The sequence below is a fragment of the Giraffa tippelskirchi genome, chromosome 11 (assembly GCF_054371585.1).
Source record: "Giraffa tippelskirchi isolate mGirTip1 chromosome 11, T2T-mGirTip1v1.2.pri, whole genome shotgun sequence".
NCBI classification, from domain to species: Eukaryota; Metazoa; Chordata; class Mammalia; order Artiodactyla; family Giraffidae; genus Giraffa; species Giraffa tippelskirchi.
The window spans coordinates 9941666-9957541 of NC_137285.1; the positions used below are offsets into that span (position 1 = coordinate 9941666).

The window sequence follows — 15876 nt, forward strand, 5'->3', positions numbered from 1 at the left end:
GAGTCTTTCACTCCCCCATCTCCTATCTTACTCCTCTATTTTCTCCTCTAGCACCCACTGTCTGCCTCCTCCTGCTCCTCCCAGGCTTGATCTGGGATGTGCTGTGTGACCCTGGACAGGTGACTTCACCTCTCTGAGCCCATTTCCTCATCGACAGAATGAGGCTCTTACCATGCAAGGAGAAGATGGTGGGGCAAAGTGCCAGGCATATAGTGGGCGCTTAATATTTGTAGGAGAATCTGGTGGTTGAACGGGGGTGCTGTGGCAGCCAGTTGGGGTTGCAGATGGAACGCTGTCCCCCACCCAGGGAGCAGGTTGAAGATAAAGCCCGAACCGGGCAGGAGGGGAGTGGGTGTCGGAGCCCTTGCTCCTGGGTTGCGGTGGAGACCCCTGGGTCTGGTGGGTCCTCCACGGGAGCTCTGTTTTAGGTGGATGATGCCATGCTGATGTTTGACAAAACCACCAACCGGCACCGAGGTGAGTGTGCCCCCTCCCCCTTCCTAGGCCGGGCTGGGGGGCCTGTGGTCAGTCAGGGGGCTGCAGGTCACAGCTGCCCTTTCATCTTGCCTCCTGACATCCTATCCCCGAGGATCTGCATCCTCTCCCGGGCCTGGCCTTACAGAAGGCTTTTGTCCCGCCGTTTCCTGTGCTAGAAACTTGCCGAATTGCAGACACCCGAGAGGAGAGGAATGGAGGAGTGGACCTCTCCTCCCCCTGCAACTGAGCCCTCCGCCCCCGCCCCAGCCGGTGTCTGCTGGGCTTACCTTGTCCCTGGTAACCAGAGCTGGGGCCCGGCCACCCCAGGGTCAGGCTGACTCTACAGTCTGCTCCTGCCACTGGCCCCCTCGCCCCACCCCTGGGCCGAGCCCAGCCCCCTTGCCCCTGAATCTGTGAGCATCTGGGCCACCGGGTACGCACTGCCTGGTTGTTTTTCTCCCAAGGGCCTTGCCTTCTGAGAAATCCCATTTCAGCCCCTGGGGCACACCCAGGAGGAGGCAGGGTTGTTTCTCCAGTGCCTTCAGAGCTTTGGGCCTTTTAGCCTGTTTGGGGAATGGGGTATGTGCTGGGGTGTGTGTGTATGTTTGTATCTATGCACATGAGGGTATTTGATACTGAACAGTTGTGTATACCTAGCACGTCAGGGTAACTCTCATATGCACACAGGGGCCTTTATGCCTTTGTGAGCGCTAGAGCGTCTCTGTGATGTATGAGTACCTAGGGGTGTGTATGTGTGTGTGTACATCTGTATACAAAAATATACTTGTCCATGTTCATGTACGTTTTTAAAAGTATTTGTGTGTGTATTTTAAAAGAATTTCTATTTCCCTCTCTGGAAAGCATCTGAGGAAGAGAAAAGGCATGTTGAGTGTGATTTGCATCACAGCCCTGCCTCTTTCTAATTTGCTATGTGATCTTGGGCCAGTCACTTCACTGAGCCTTGATTTTCACGTCTATGATTTGGGAACTGAAATCCTGTCTCATCACGTAATTGAGAGGTTGCCAGGATGTGGGCGAAACCTCTCATTAATTCTTAGGACGCTTGCCTGTAAGAAGGGAGTGGTGCTGTTGGTATGACTTGGGGCTGGGTTTTGACCAAGAGCCCGGTTCTGACCTTGCCTTTGCCCTCCAGGGTTCGGCTTTGTCACGTTTGAGAGTGAGGACATCGTGGAGAAAGTCTGTGAAATCCACTTCCACGAAATCAACAACAAAATGGTGAGCAGGTGGACTTCCCTAGCGGTGCAGTGGTTAAGACTTTACGCTCCCACTGCAAGGGGCACAGGTTCAATTCCTGGTGGGGAACATTGTGCATGATGTGCAGACAGAGGCTGGGGCTCTAGCCTGAGTCAGCCAGGGAATGCTTGGAGGTTCTGGAGACAGGCGGAGAGGCCTCACAGTCAATGGGGCAGAGCCAGTTCTCTCAACCCCCTGAAAGTGTGGACAGGAACATGGCGGTTAGAAAGCATGGCTGGTGGGCTCAGAGGGACTTGGGCTGAAATCCTTATTTCACCACTTACTAGTCTAGTCATTGGACAGATGACTTCCCCTCTCTGAGCCTCAGTTCACTTGTCTATAAAACGAAAGTGTCAGTAGTACCTCCATCCATCTCAGAGCCAGTGTAAGCATTTAATGAACCACTGCATGCTCAACTCATCTCTAGCACAGTGCGATCACGCCAAAAATAGTAACTATGAAATGAATAAGAGGCCTGCCAGGGAATAGCAGGGTCCGTGACCCTGGGTCTATAGGAGGGACTGACCACCGGATCTCATTGCAGGTGGAATGTAAGAAAGCTCAGCCAAAAGAGGTGATGTCACCAACGGGCTCAGCCCGGGGGAGGTCTCGAGTCATGCCCTACGGGATGGACGCCTTCATGCTGGGCATCGGCATGCTGGGTACGTGCTAGGCCTGCACCTGTGGCTTCTTCCTGCCCAGAACTGCACCTGGGGCTACCAGGAGCTGTGTGGGTATTGCCTTTCCTCTGTGGTCTGCCCTCCTGTCTGGGCAGACAGTGCCCAGGGTGTGTGGACCAAGGATCTCAGGTCTGGCAGTCCTAATGAAGGTGGGCGATTTGATTGTGGGGTGCTGCCCTCTGGTGGTGACCGAAAGAATGGTCCAGTTGCTCCTTATTAATTGGTCCATCTGTCCATCCCACCGTTCGATTTGTTTGTCCACTCATCCATCCAGTAAGTAGTTATTGAGCAACTATAAATGCCAGGCCCTATGCCAAGAATTACAGCGGTGACTTTCCTTGGAGCTTTACGGTCTGGCAGGAAAAACAAATAAGTCCCTGGTGGCTCAGTGGTAAAGAATCTACCGGCCAATGCAGGAGATGCGGGTTCTATCCTTGAGTCAGGAAGATTCCCTGGAGAAGGAAATGGCAACCCACTCCAGTATACTTGCTTGGAAAATCCTTGGACAGAGGAACCATGGGGTCGCAAAAGAGTCGGACACAACTTAGTGGCTAAACAACAAAAACATAATAGGTTTGGGATGGAGAAGTATAGGGTGCCAAGGGAGCATGGTCATAGTGAAGGTGACCAAGACTTGGAGATGCTAGAGAGAAGTGACATTTAAGCTGAGTCTGAGGGTTGAGTAGGAGCTAAGTTATGGGAGGGCAGGGAGCAGGGGAGGGTAAAAATGGTCAGGCAGATGGAACAGCATTTACAGATGCATAGGCCTTTGGGAAGGTAGAGAGAAGCCCATTTCTTCTTGTTTGTTGGACTAATATTTATTGAGTAGCTTCTGAGAGATAGAACCTGCCTTCATTGTGTTTCGCATCAAGTGAGAGAAAAGATTAAATGGACCGTGCCACCACAGAATGACTGGAGGCTGTGGGAGGCCCGAGGAGGCACCTAAATCCGCCTGGGGGCTGGGGAAGCTCCCTGGCGGGGGTGGGGTCAAGGTCACCATGAGAAGTTGAACAGGAGTCAGCGGTGCTTGGGGCCCCGAGAGGGTCACAGTCTTCCTGGAGAGACCAGCGGTATATACACAGAAGGAGGACACTGACAAGGGGGTCTTGATGCTGGAGATGGGGGGGCGGTACCCTGGGGACTCAGAGAAGGGGGTACAGCTTGGGCTAAAGGGTCAGGAACGGGATCCCAGATAAAGGGGGTGAGGAGCATACCCACCGAGTGGAACATTGTCTGCTCCTGAAGTTGTGTTTTTGTTTTTTGACTTTTTGTTTGAAAGTAACTTTACGTTTTCAGAAGAATTGGAAGAATAAAGTAGTAGGACCAAAAAATGCACATACCCTTTACCAGATTCACCTGTTGTGTGTTTTTTTTACAGATTTTTTTTTTCTAATGTGGATCATTTTTAAATCTTTATTGAATTTGTTACAATATTGCTTCTTTTTTAATGTTTTGGTTTTTTGCCTGAGAAGCATGTGAGATATTAGACTTGGTTGGGGGACAACCAAGGATCGAACTCTTACTCCCTTTGAAAGGTGATATCTTAACCAGTGGACCACCAGAGAAGTCCTCAGATTCACTTATTGTTAACATCATACCATATTTGCTTTTCTCATTTCCTCTATTATGTGTACATAACTATACATACGTATCTGTACACACACACACACACACATATGATACGCTTATAATTTTTCTCTAAATCATTTGAGGGTAAATTACTTCAGCGTGTATTCCCCAAGATTAGGGGTGTGCTTTCATGAAACATTATAATTATCAACTTCATATATTTATATTGATACAATATTTTAATCTACTATCTATTTTCTGATTTTATCAGTTTATCCAGTACTGTTCTTTATAGCTATTTCTGTCCTCCAGAACAAGATCCACAAGAATCAGTTTTTGAATTTAGTTGTTCTGTTTCTTTAGCGTCCTTTGGAACTTTGAGAAAATTTTCTTTTCAAAACAATTCTTAGCTGGTTTTACCCCTTTTAAAAAGTGGGGGAGGGGGACTTCCCTGGCAGTGCAGTGGTTAAAGCTCAATGCTTCCACTGCAGTGGGTACAGGTTTAATCTCTGGTTGGGGAACTAAGATCCCACATGTGCTTGTTGAGGCCCCCTAGAAAAAAGTGGGGGTGGGGGAGAGAAAAGAACACCTCTAACCAATAGAGAATCATGGTTAAGCGACTTGGAGCCAGTCAGATCTGATTTTGAATCCCAACTATACCATTATTACTCACTATGTGATCTTTCTTTCAAAGCTGCAAATATCTATTACAGTATATGCATACTAAGTAGCAGGCACTGTGCTGGTGATGGAGAGACAGAAATAAAAGATGGGGAAGACAGCAAATCAGCTCTTGAAGAAATCCTGGGATAAGTTCAGATACTGGTCATCAGTGCTATGAAAGGAAAAAACCAGGGTGACGTGATAAACATTGAAAGGGAAAAACCAGGGAGAGTCACATGATAAATACTGTTGTAACTAATGAGAGAGAGGTCTTTTGTGGGATCACTTCTCTGAGGAGGTGACATTTGAGCTGCCTTTTGCACAATGAGAAGGACATAGTCATGTGAAAACCTGGGAAAGAGTGTTCCAGGCAGACGAATTATCATGTGCAAAGGCCCTGGGGTGGGAAGGAGCTGGTGAATTTGAAAAACAGCAGGGAGGCCAGTGTGGCTGCAGCAGAGTGAGAGAGGGGCAGGCTGTAGATGAGGAGAGGATTGAGGCAGGAGCCAGAGCATGGAGAACCTTGATAAGGGTTTGGATTATGCTTAGCTAATAAATGTCACCTCACTGAGCCTCAGTTTCTCTACCTATAAAATGAGGCTCCTAACTGTGCCGCTTGGGATTCTTATGAGGGTTAAGGAGAGAGCAAAGTGTGCAGTGGGCTTTGCACAGGGCTTGGCATGCAGATGGTGTGTGGTAAATGTAATTATTATTCATGATACAAGGTGGGGAGGGGAATTCGTGATACATCCTCCCCTACCGAGCTGTAGATAAAGCATCTGACACTGGTCCCCTTGCCTTATCAGGTTACCCTGGTTTCCAAGCCACGACCTATGCCAGCCGGAGTTATACAGGCCTCGCCCCCGGCTACACCTACCAGTTCCCCGGTAAGTCCTGCCCAGTGTCCCTCTGCTGCCAGCATGTCCCCGGTTCCCGGGCAGTCTGACTCAGGGCAGTGTTCAGGGGGTGGTGCATGGCTGGGGGGAGATCTGCCTGCTGGAGGCTTGGAAGGAAGGGCATGTCTGAGGAAGGAGCGCCTCGCCCCACCCAGCCCCCCTCCCCTCCCGAGAAGCTGGAGGTGGGGCTCCCTGTGTGGCCCTGCATGACACCCCTCCCTCCCAGGCTGACCTCTGCCTGTCTCTTGCCTGTCCTCCTTACCCACCTCCAGGGTTGCCACTTCCACCAAAAGGGCATCAGGCTTGTGGTGGGGAGTCCCCCCTGAGGGCTGCGTTGGCTGTGTCCTTATGGACTCACCTGTAATGACCATGTGCTGCACTGAGCCCCTTCCAAGGCAGATGAGACCTTTTGAGACCCTGAATGCTGAAAAGCAATTTAAAACCAAGATGATCACCACCCTCATTTGCAATTCAAAATAAAAACAACACTAGCTGTTCCCATATGTGGCAAGAAGCCCAACAAAGTTCTGAGCCTTTCCCATGATGACTATTCAATGTTTTTTTTAATATCAAATATCATATTTTTGCAAGGCTCTTGTTTGTTTTTTGGTCTTATTTCTCTGGAGGGTCCCCTAAGTCCTTGCACCTTGGGCTGTCCAGCTATGAATCCTCTGTGCACATGACGCTGAGTAGTCTTGACAGGGATCTCCAGGGGGAGGCAGGATGAGCCCAATTTTCTAGGTGAGGAAATGGGCTCAGAGGGAAAAAGTGACTGCAAAGATGACTCATCTAGAAGGTGGCAGAGCTGCTCTAGGGTCATTGCTTGCCTGTCCCCAAAATAGAAGAAAAGATGGATTCTGGGAGATGTTTTAGTGCCTTCAAACCTTAAGAAAAACACCAGGGGCACTGGCCCAGGGGCACTGCCATCTCTCAGTGCCCGGGGTGTAGGTGGCAACTCTGCCCGCTTGTCCCTTCCCTGTCGGTCCCGCCTCTCTGCGTCTTTGTCTCCTTCCCCACCCTGGCCTGCTGGCGACCGTGCTCTCCCCATCCCCAGCTCTCGGGTCCTGTGCATGGCCGTCTCCCCACCCAGTGTCCCGTGGGTGCCTTCGTCTTCCCTGGGCCACGCCCGAGGGGCCTCTCTGCATCTTCCTAAGCTGTTTTACGTTTCATTTTAGAATTCCGTGTAGAGCGGACCCCTCTCCCGAGCGCCCCAGTCCTCCCCGAGCTTACAGGTCAGTCGCTCGGATTTCGTACACCTCACAGGCCACATGGGGGAGAAAGAGAATGACCCAGGGACCGACCCCGGGAAAGCTAGGGGGACCCTCTTCTCCTGCCCTCCAGTCCTCCATTGGTGCAGCAGCCTGGGGCACTGGCCAGTCTGCGTAGCTACATGGTCCTTAAGGGTAGGGCACAGGGCCAAGCCCAGCAGATGGAGGCGAAATCATTCATTCATCCATGTGACAAATATTTATCTAGCGCCTCCCGTATGCCAGGCACCGTGTCAGCGCTGGGATCCAGCGGTGAACCAGCCAGGGTCTCAAACTCTGAGCGGAGTGGGCGGGGTGGGGACATCTGGACACGGTGGAGGGCGTGGCTCCGGCGGTGGGCGTTCAGATCCCATTTTTCCAAGAGAAGCCAGAAACCCGGCTTTCACTTTCAAATGAATTTTTTAGTTATTTTCAAATATTAGCAACGAATTTCAAATTTTTAAGTTCCCCAGGGGCCAAATGAAACCTATTTGAGGGCCGAACCCAGCCCATTTGCAACTCATTGGCAAGTAGGGCGATGTGTGCAGCCATCCTGGGCCATTTTTCCAGCTGGAGTTTTCACCTGGGCCTGTCAGCTCAGCTCTGGAGCTGGGGCCGGGGCGGAGGCCCACAGCATGGGGCAAGGGGCGGATGCAGATGAGGTGGGCTGCAACGGGTTTCTCTGTTCAACCTGCTTCTCCCCTCACCCCACCCCCAGACTCCTCCCCTGAACCTATCCGCGTGTGGAAGACACAAGCGTGGATGCTGCTTTAGATGGGATCTTGCTTCCAAGGGGTGCTCAGGGGGCCCCCAAAATGGGGAAGGGGAAAGAGGCACCTGGGGTGAAGGAAGGGGAGGGAGTCCTGGCGGTGGGGGTGATAGAGGATCTCCCCTGAGCAGAGTAAGTTGGGGAGCAGATGGGGGTCTTTCCTACTCATCTCAGAACTGGTGTTGAGGGCCTACTGTGTGAGACAGACAGCCAAGCCCTGGAGGCAAAGAAGGAACCAGAAAGCCAGGCTCTCATCTGCAGAGCTTGTGCTCTAGTGAAGTGAAGTGAAGTCGCTCAGTCGTGTCCGACTCTTTGCGACCCCATGGACTGTAGCCTACCAGGCTCCTCTGTCCATGGGATTTTCCAGGCAAGAATACTGGAGTGGGTTGCCATGCTCTAGAGAGAGAGATAAACACTTATTATACAAATGAGTAATGCTTTACTGTTGTGATGAGAGCATGCTGGTTTTGCTTTGAGGAAATGCCTAACTGGGCCCCAGACCAGACCTCAGGGCCCAGCCCTGCCCTTAAAGAACTGAGGGAATGGATAGCTCCGCTGCAGACATTTTGGCCTGGGGAGGCAGTGGGTTCGAGGCTGAGCAGTTCTTGGAGGTCTGGGGTCTGAACTTGCCCCTCACCTTCAAGAGACGACAGTATTTCGTCGTGCATTTAATCAATATTTGTTGTGCCAAACGCTGTTCCAGGCAGTGGGGATTCAGTAGGGAGCGAGACAGACAAGCTCCCTGCCCTCCTGGAGTTGACAGTCTGGTGGAGGGAGACAGGAATAAACAAGTAAATAAACAAGTAAATCAAGATACTTGTACCGGCTGAGAGTTTCCACAAGGAAAATGAAACAGGGAGACGTGTAAGGTGCTCGGGTCGGGGCCAGGGGCTGCCTTAGCAGGGGTAGTCAGGGAGGGCTTCTCAAAGGAGGTGACGTCTTGAGTGAGAAAGTGCCAGCTCTCTAAAGATCTTAGGCAAAGCGTCTCCCAACGGTGCAGGCATGCTGTCCTAGATTTTCATCTCCTGGCCCAACAACCTACCCAAGAATTTTCACAAGGATTTTTTTCCCAGGGTTCCTCGCCCCACCTGCAGTTCCAGTTCAGGGCTAGGGTCACTAAAACAGCCCCCAGGGGCGCATCTTTGAACGGGAAGACGCTGGCTCTGGGTGGGAGTGTGGTCTCTCAGGGTTGCAGTGGCAGAGCCAAGCAGTAGGGGGTGCTCACCCCCAGCCAGAAGCTGCTCCAGGCTCACGACAACCCATCATTAAAGCATGGATCCCTCATAGTTATATTCCTCCTAGTTCATTTCAGTTCAGTTACTCAGTCGTGTCCGACTCTTTGGGACCCCATGGACTGAAGCACACCAGGGTTCCCTGTCCATCACCAACTCTAGGAGCTTGCTCAAACTCATGTCCATTGAATCGGTGATGCCATCCAACCATCTCATCCTGTGTCGTCCCCTTCTCCTCCTGCCTTCAATCTTTCCCAGCATCAGGGTCTTTTCAAATGAGTCAGCTCTTCGCATCAGGTAGCCAAAGTATTGGAGTTTCGGTTTCAGCATCAGTTCTTCCAATGAATACTCAGGACTGATTTCCTTTAGGATTGACTGGTTTGCTCTTGCAGTCCAAGGGACTCTCAAGAGTCTTCTGCAACACCACAGTTCAAAAGCATCAATTCTTTGGCGCTCAGCTTTCTTTATAGTGCAACTCTCACATCCATACATGACTACTGGAAAAACCATAGCCTTGACTAGACGGACCTTTGTTGGCAAAGTAATGTCTCTGCTTTTTAATATGCTGTCTAGGTTGGTCATAGCTTTTCTTCCAAGGAGCAAGAGTCTTTTAATTTCATGGCTGCAGTCACCATCTGCAGTGATTTTGGAGCCCCCAAAAATTCTCTCACTGTTTCCATTGTTTCCCCATCTATTTGCCATGAAGTGATGGGACCAGATGCCATGATCTTAGTTTTCTGAATGTTGAGTTTTAAGCCAACTTTTTCACTCTCCTCTTTCACTTTTATCAAGAGGCTCTTTAGTTCTTCTTCGCTTTCTTCCCTAAGGATGGTGTCATCTGAGTATCTGAAGTTATTGATATTTCTCCCAGCAATCTTAATTCCAGCTTGTGCTTCTATCCAGCCCAGCATTCGCATAATGTACTCTGCATATAAGTTAAATAAGCAAGGTGACAATATACAGCCTTGACGTACTCCTTTCCCGATTGGGAACCAGTCTGTTGTTCCATGCCCAGTTCTAACTGTTGCTTCTTGACCTGTATACAGATTTCTCAGGAGGCAGGTAAGGTGGTCTGGTATTCCCATCTCTTGAAGAATTTTTCACAGTTTGTTGTGATCCACAGATTCAAAGGCTTTGATGTAGTCAATAAAGCAGAAGTGGATGTTTTTCTAGAACTCTCTTGCTTTTTCGATGATCCAGCGGATGTTGGCAGTTTGACCTCTGGTTCCTCTGCCTTTTCTAAATCCAGCTTGAATGTCTGGAAGTTCATGGTTCACGTACTGTTGAAGCCTGGCTTGGAGAATTTTGAACATTACTTTGCTAGCGTGTGAGATAGTGCAATTGTGTGGTAGTTTGAACATTCTTTGGCATTGCCTTTCTTTGGGATTGGAATGAAAACTGACCTTTTCCAGTCCTGTGGCCACTGCTGAGTTTTCCAAATTTGCTGGCATATTGAGTGCAGCACTTTCACAGCGTCATCTTTCAGGATTTGAAATAGCTCAACTGGAATTCCATCACCTCCACTAGTTTTGTTCGTAGTGATGCTTCCTAAGGCCTTCACTTCACATTCCAGGATGTCTGGCTCTAGGTAAGTGATCACACCATTGTGGTTATCTGGGTCATTAAGATCTTTTTTGTATAGTTGTCCTGTGTATTCTTGCCACCTTTTCTTAATATCTTCTGCTTCTGTTAGGTCCATACCATTTCTGTCCTTTATTGTGCCCATCTTTATATGGAATGTTCCCTTGGTATCTCTAATTTTCTTGAAGAAATCTCTAGTCTTTCTCATTCTGTTGTTTTCCTCTATTTCTTTGCACTGATCACTGAGGAAGGCTTTCTTATCTTTCCTTGCTGTTCTTTGGAACTCCGCATTCAAATGGGTGTATCTTTCCCTTTCTCCTTTGCTTTTCACTTCTCTTCTTTTCTCAGCTATTTATATATAAGGCCTCCTCAGACAACCATTTTGCCTTTTTGCATTTCTTTTTCTTGGGGACGGTCTTGATCACTGCTATTCCTTTACCGGACACTTATTAAACACCTTCTGTGTACAAGGCAGGGTGCTAGGCGCTGTAGAGGTGGGGGGGTGTGGGGTAGACAGCAAACTAGGGAATAGCTAGATCCCTGTGTCTGAAGAGAGGGTCAGAGAAAGGGGATGAGGAGACTTGGGAAGGGAGTGGTCATTTCTTCCTGGGTGATGTCAGGGGTGCGGAGCCAGGAGGAGGGGCGCGAGAGGAGCTGGCCAGGCAGCAGAAAGAGCAAAATGGGGTTGTTGCCTGGAGTCTAGCTTTAGCCCGATCTCATGGGGGGGGGGTTCGGGGGGAGTAGGAGAGCAGGGAAGGCGAGAGTGCAATCCTCGGTCCATTGGTCCTTGGGGCGACAGGTGTGGCTTTCGGTGCCTGTGTCAGTCAGTCACTGGCTCCAGTTGACTTGGACTGGAAACAGGGACATATCTCTGGATAGCCCTGGGCTGAGGAGCCCCCCCAGTTTGGCTGAGGGCCCTCCCTGAAGATGGCAGCAGCGGGCAATGTTCAGGGCAGCTCGGGGTGCCCCGCCCCCATCCCACCCCCTGTGAGATGTGGCTTGTGCATCACCCCCTACTCCCACCCATGACATTTGGGTTGTGCACGGGTGTCCCTCAAGTCCAGGTTGAAGATGAGGCCCACCCGATCCCTGGGAGGCCGTCGTCTGTCCTCCTTTTGTCCAAGGGAGCTCTTTCTGCCTGACCCTGGGGCTGCGCTTGACCCCTCTGGGGTAGGGTACGGCCAGAGAGGCTCTGCCTGCACCCCCGCTGCCCCTTGGCTGCCACGCTGAAGCACCCACACCTTTCCTTCCAGCCATTCCCCTCACCGCTTACGGACCCATGGCAGCGGCGGCGGCAGCAGCGGCTGTGGTTCGAGGGACAGGTGAGGCCCTCTGGGGTGCAGAGGGTGGGGGGATGGGGGACAGAGAAGTCTAGAGGGGAGGGGAGGCGGCCACGGCCACCCCTTTTCAGAGGGACTCACTTATTCATTCACTCAAGGACTATGAACTGAGCACCTGGCAGGCCAGCCAGGAAGGAGACAGGTGTGGTCTCTGCCCTCCAGAGCTTGCGGGCTGGTGGGGCGGCAGGTGTTAAAAAAGGCAATCCCATGCTACAGCCCCACCGGGGGAAGTCAGGTGTCAGAGAGGGGCCTCTCAGGAAGGCTGCCAGGAGGTTGCTCCTCTTCTGATCTGAAGGCAAAGAGGAGGAAAGGTATTCCCAGCAGAGGGATGGGCAAGTGCCAAGGCTTGGAGGCCAGTTAGCATGGGTGGAGTGGAGGAGTGAGGAGTGGAGACAAGGAACCAAATTCTAGGGAAACACCAAACATTTTAAACAGCGGAGTGATGGTCATTTTAGACAGTGCAGGCAGCTGCAGGGTGGGGACAGGTGGGAAGGGCTCCAGAAGGGAGGGGCAGTCAGTAAGGAGGCTGCTGAGCTGTGGGACCAGAGATAACAGGGACCCCGGGCTCTGGGGCTGGTGGGGGTGGACGGACTCTGGGCAATCTCCAGGCAGTGGTCCCACAACACTCTGCTGGATGTGGGGGTGAGGCCGAGGGGGCGGGGCCAAGGTCGGGGTAGGGGGTAGGATTGGTTGGGGGGTGTTGCTGCAGGGTCGCAGTGGGCGCCGGGGCTATCACCGTCTTCTTTCTGGGTTGCCAGGCTCTCACCCCTGGACGATGGCTCCCCCTCCAGGTTCGACTCCCAGCCGCACAGGGGGCTTCCTGGGGACCACCAGCCCTGGCCCCATGGCCGAGCTCTACGGGGCAGCCAATCAGGACTCGGGGGTCAGCAGTTACATCAGCGCTGCCAGCCCCGCCCCCAGCACTGGCTTCGGCCACAGTCTTGGGGTGAGTGGCCCCCAGACCTGGAGGCCCCAGAAGTTGAAGGAGGGAGAGGCCTTGTCTGTCTTTTGGGGGAGGGGGAGAAGAGAGGCAAGAGATAATGGATGGGAGACCTGGGATCAGTGAGAGTTATCATTCACTCGTTCAGTGGGCATTTAATGATTGCCCTCTGTGTGCCAGGCATTGGGTGGGCTCTGGGAATACTGTGCAAATGAGGCTCAGCATTTCTGCCTGCGTGGAGGCTAGATTCTAGCTCAGGGGTGCCCTGCTTTTAACCAGGGTGCTGGTTATCTGCAGATTCTCAGGCCCTACCCTGGAGAATCTACCCTAGTAGATAGTAGGGGCGATACAGGCAGGGCTAGACAAGGTCTGTGCCTTACCTGAGGCTCCTGTGGAAGAAAGGAGGAGCCCCTGGGCTTTCTCAGCCATCCCCAGAAATCTAGGCATCAAATCATTTTCTTTCCAGGGCCCCTTGATTGCCACAGCTTTCACCAATGGGTACCACTGAAGCAGGAAACAGGTGGCAGGAGGTGAGGAGGTGGGCTGGGGCTTTGGGGTGTGGGTGCCACCTGGGAGGCTAGCGCTGAGCAACGCAGTCTGGAACATAGACTTTCATGGAACCCACAGCCCCAGTGGGGAGACAGACCTTTATCCTAGGTCTGTCCAGGTCAAAGACCTGGAGAAGCTACTCAAACTGCTCCATAAAGGGTGTAAAGGATAGCCACCATAAGGCAGCACATGCCACTTCTCAGGCAAAGATTTTTTAAGACTGATGGGGCTCTGCAGTGATGAGGGAGGAGAGGAACCTGTGCAAATCGGCTCAGGTTTTTCAAAGGGCAGGGTTTATCTGGACTAAACATTTCATGCCCATAACACAGCGATTCTACTTCTAGGCATTTATTTTTATAATCGAAATGCCCATCAACAGGAGAGCGGTTAAATAGACTGCATGCATGCACTGGAATATCCAACCGGTAAAACACATATCTACATATACACATATATGTACACACATCTACATATACAGACAGCGAGGGGGAGGGGAAGACCCTGCACACACAGCCATCATGCTGTGTGCAGTGGGGCGCTCTGTGTCCCAGTGACATTTCCTTTGTTTGTCCATTCGTGCATTCCAACAACTATTTATTGAGCATTTGTTTCGGGAGAGGGAGATGTAGAAAACCAAGAAGTCTCCCCTCTCTCTACAGACAAAAATCAAGTGAGCAATTGAGATCATTCTAAATTGCACATGAGAGGTCTACCTGCTTCAGGGGTTCAGAGCGCAGTCCCTGAGAAGGTGACATTGGAACAAATTCAGCCATCCAGAAATCTAGGGAAAGAGGGTTCCAGACAAGGAGCAGGAGATGCGAAGTATAGGCACAAAGCTTGCCTAGGAAGGGATTAGGGAAAGAGGCCTTAGGCACGAGGAGATGTGGGTTCTGCGGGCTGCAGAGAGGCGGGGGGCAGGACCCCCTAACCCACTGCTGTGTTCCAGCGCCCTGGCCTGCAGCTGACTGAGGACCACGAGTGAGCCAGCGAGGGGGCGGGGACACCTCAGCCGCAGCCGCCGCCCCCTTCCCCGCAGCGACTCGGACCGCTACTGCCTGCCCCCCACTCCCTGGGCCCCCCGGCCCCTGCCCTGCTGCCCCTCCACCCCACCCCCGGACATCCATGTCTGGCTCCCCTACTAACCTCCCCCTCTTCCGCCCCTGGCCCTTTCCCCCACCTCCCCTGTCCTACCTGCTTTTATTTATTTTGGATTAGCCGGATCCCCCCCCCACTGCCCCCCGGTTCTCCTCTCCGCGCCCCTCCACGTCGGGTCTGCGCCCCTCTTTCCCCGCCGCGCCCCCATAGGACCCCCCCCCCCCCCCCGAGAAGGCTTTTGTATTTGTGCATAGCTAGAGTGAGGGCGGAGGGGGCCTGCTACAGGCCACAGCCACAACCCTGGTTTTTTTATTCTGATTTTTCCTTCCTTTTCTCTTTCCTTTTTTTTTTGTTTTGTTTTGTTTTTTAAAGAAACCGTTTTTTAAACTATTTCTAGGTTTGTGAATGTGAAGCCCCAGGCCGCAGGGGGCAAGGGACCAGGTGCCCCCCCCACCAGCTGAGAACAAAATGTCTATGTGGGTGTGGGCCCCTGGCCAGCTCCCTCCAGCCCTGGAGAGGAGGACAGGCTGAGGAGGCCAGGCCGAGCCCCTGGAACCATCCCGTCCTGTATCATATATGTAAATACTGTGAGGTGAAGCCCCCACCCGTCTCTAAGACCCCTTGGGGGCGAGGGCATCGCCTCACCCCACCCTGCGTTTCTGTACCTTCCTCTCAGACACCGTTACTGTAAGCTTGCAGGCCTCAACTGTGGCCAAGGCAGGCCCCGCTCTCTCAGGCCCTATGGGGTCAAAGGCCTTGGGCCCGTTCACCCCAAAAAAAAAACCCCAGTGTGGGGGCGAGGGAAGAGAAGGGCTCGCCCGGAGCCACTGCTGGAAAGGAATTAACTCTCCAAAGGTCACCCCCCCCCCGCGCCTCCTACCTGGTCAGGCCTTCATGGTCTCTGCCCTGAGCCCCCCATGAGTGGGCATTGGGGGTGGGCACTTTGGGAAGGGGCGGACTCCAGGGGAAAGCAAAGGGCTTCTCAGGGAACCCCCACATTCTCTCACTGAAGTTCCCCACCAGGATGGTCCCATGGCCAGAGCCCCGAGTCCCTGGGCCCTCTTCAAAGGAAAAAGAGGCTCAGGTCATGACTTCATGAATAGCAAGTGACCAGGCTGGCGTGGCAGGGTGGACCCCCACCACCACTGCCTGCCCCTGTCCTCTCCCCCAGGTCTGGGGCTGGGAACCTAAGCTCCCTTCCCCATCATAGTCCCCTCCCCTGAAAACCCCCTTTGGAGAGTTAATTGTCTGTGTGAGGTGCTTAACCTATTAGCCCTGAGAACACAAAGCAATAATCTTTGTTACTGAGATGCGCGGCTGTTCGTGGTTTTTTTTTTTTTTTTAATGTTTCCTAATAAAAGAGAAGCTGCATTTTATTGGTTTTTATTTTTAATTTTCTACACACTTGAGCTGAGTCATGAGAGACTTAGCTTTCCTCTCCTCCCCTTCCTGTGATCCCCCCACCCCACTGGGCCCACCCGTGGGCTCAGGGCCTTGGAATTCCGTTTTCTGATTTGTTTGGGAAATTTTTTTAAAAAGATGTTACACGGTGTTTCAAAGCCAGCAAGTTACCACCCTCCGGTG

General features: G+C 52.1%; 1 protein-coding gene across 12 annotated transcripts in view; it reads left to right on the forward strand.

The window, feature by feature from the left end:
• The window catches only part of MSI1 (musashi RNA binding protein 1), a 43046-nt gene extending 27378 nt beyond the window's left edge, over positions 1-15668 (forward strand). For 4 of the 12 annotated variants that reach the window (XM_081546217.1, XM_081546208.1, XM_081546207.1 and 1 more), the window contains 9 exons: positions 429-477; positions 1631-1713; positions 2276-2393; positions 5450-5530; positions 6715-6771; positions 11622-11690; positions 12467-12654; positions 13115-13178; positions 14144-15668. In XM_081546217.1, coding sequence (XP_081402343.1) covers positions 429-477; positions 1631-1713; positions 2276-2393; positions 5450-5530; positions 6715-6771; positions 11622-11690; positions 12467-12654; positions 13115-13156 — 687 coding nt within the window. In that variant the 3' untranslated portion in view covers positions 13157-13178; positions 14144-15668. Of the gene's footprint in view, positions 1-51; positions 120-428; positions 478-1630; positions 1714-2275; positions 2394-5449; positions 5531-6714; positions 6772-11621; positions 11691-12466; positions 12655-13114; positions 13179-14143 lie in introns of all 12 variants that reach the window. The other 8 variants (XM_081546218.1, XM_081546211.1, XM_081546209.1 and 5 more) reach the window with 4 other exon arrangements.
• The last annotated feature ends 208 nt before the right edge of the window (positions 15669-15876 follow it).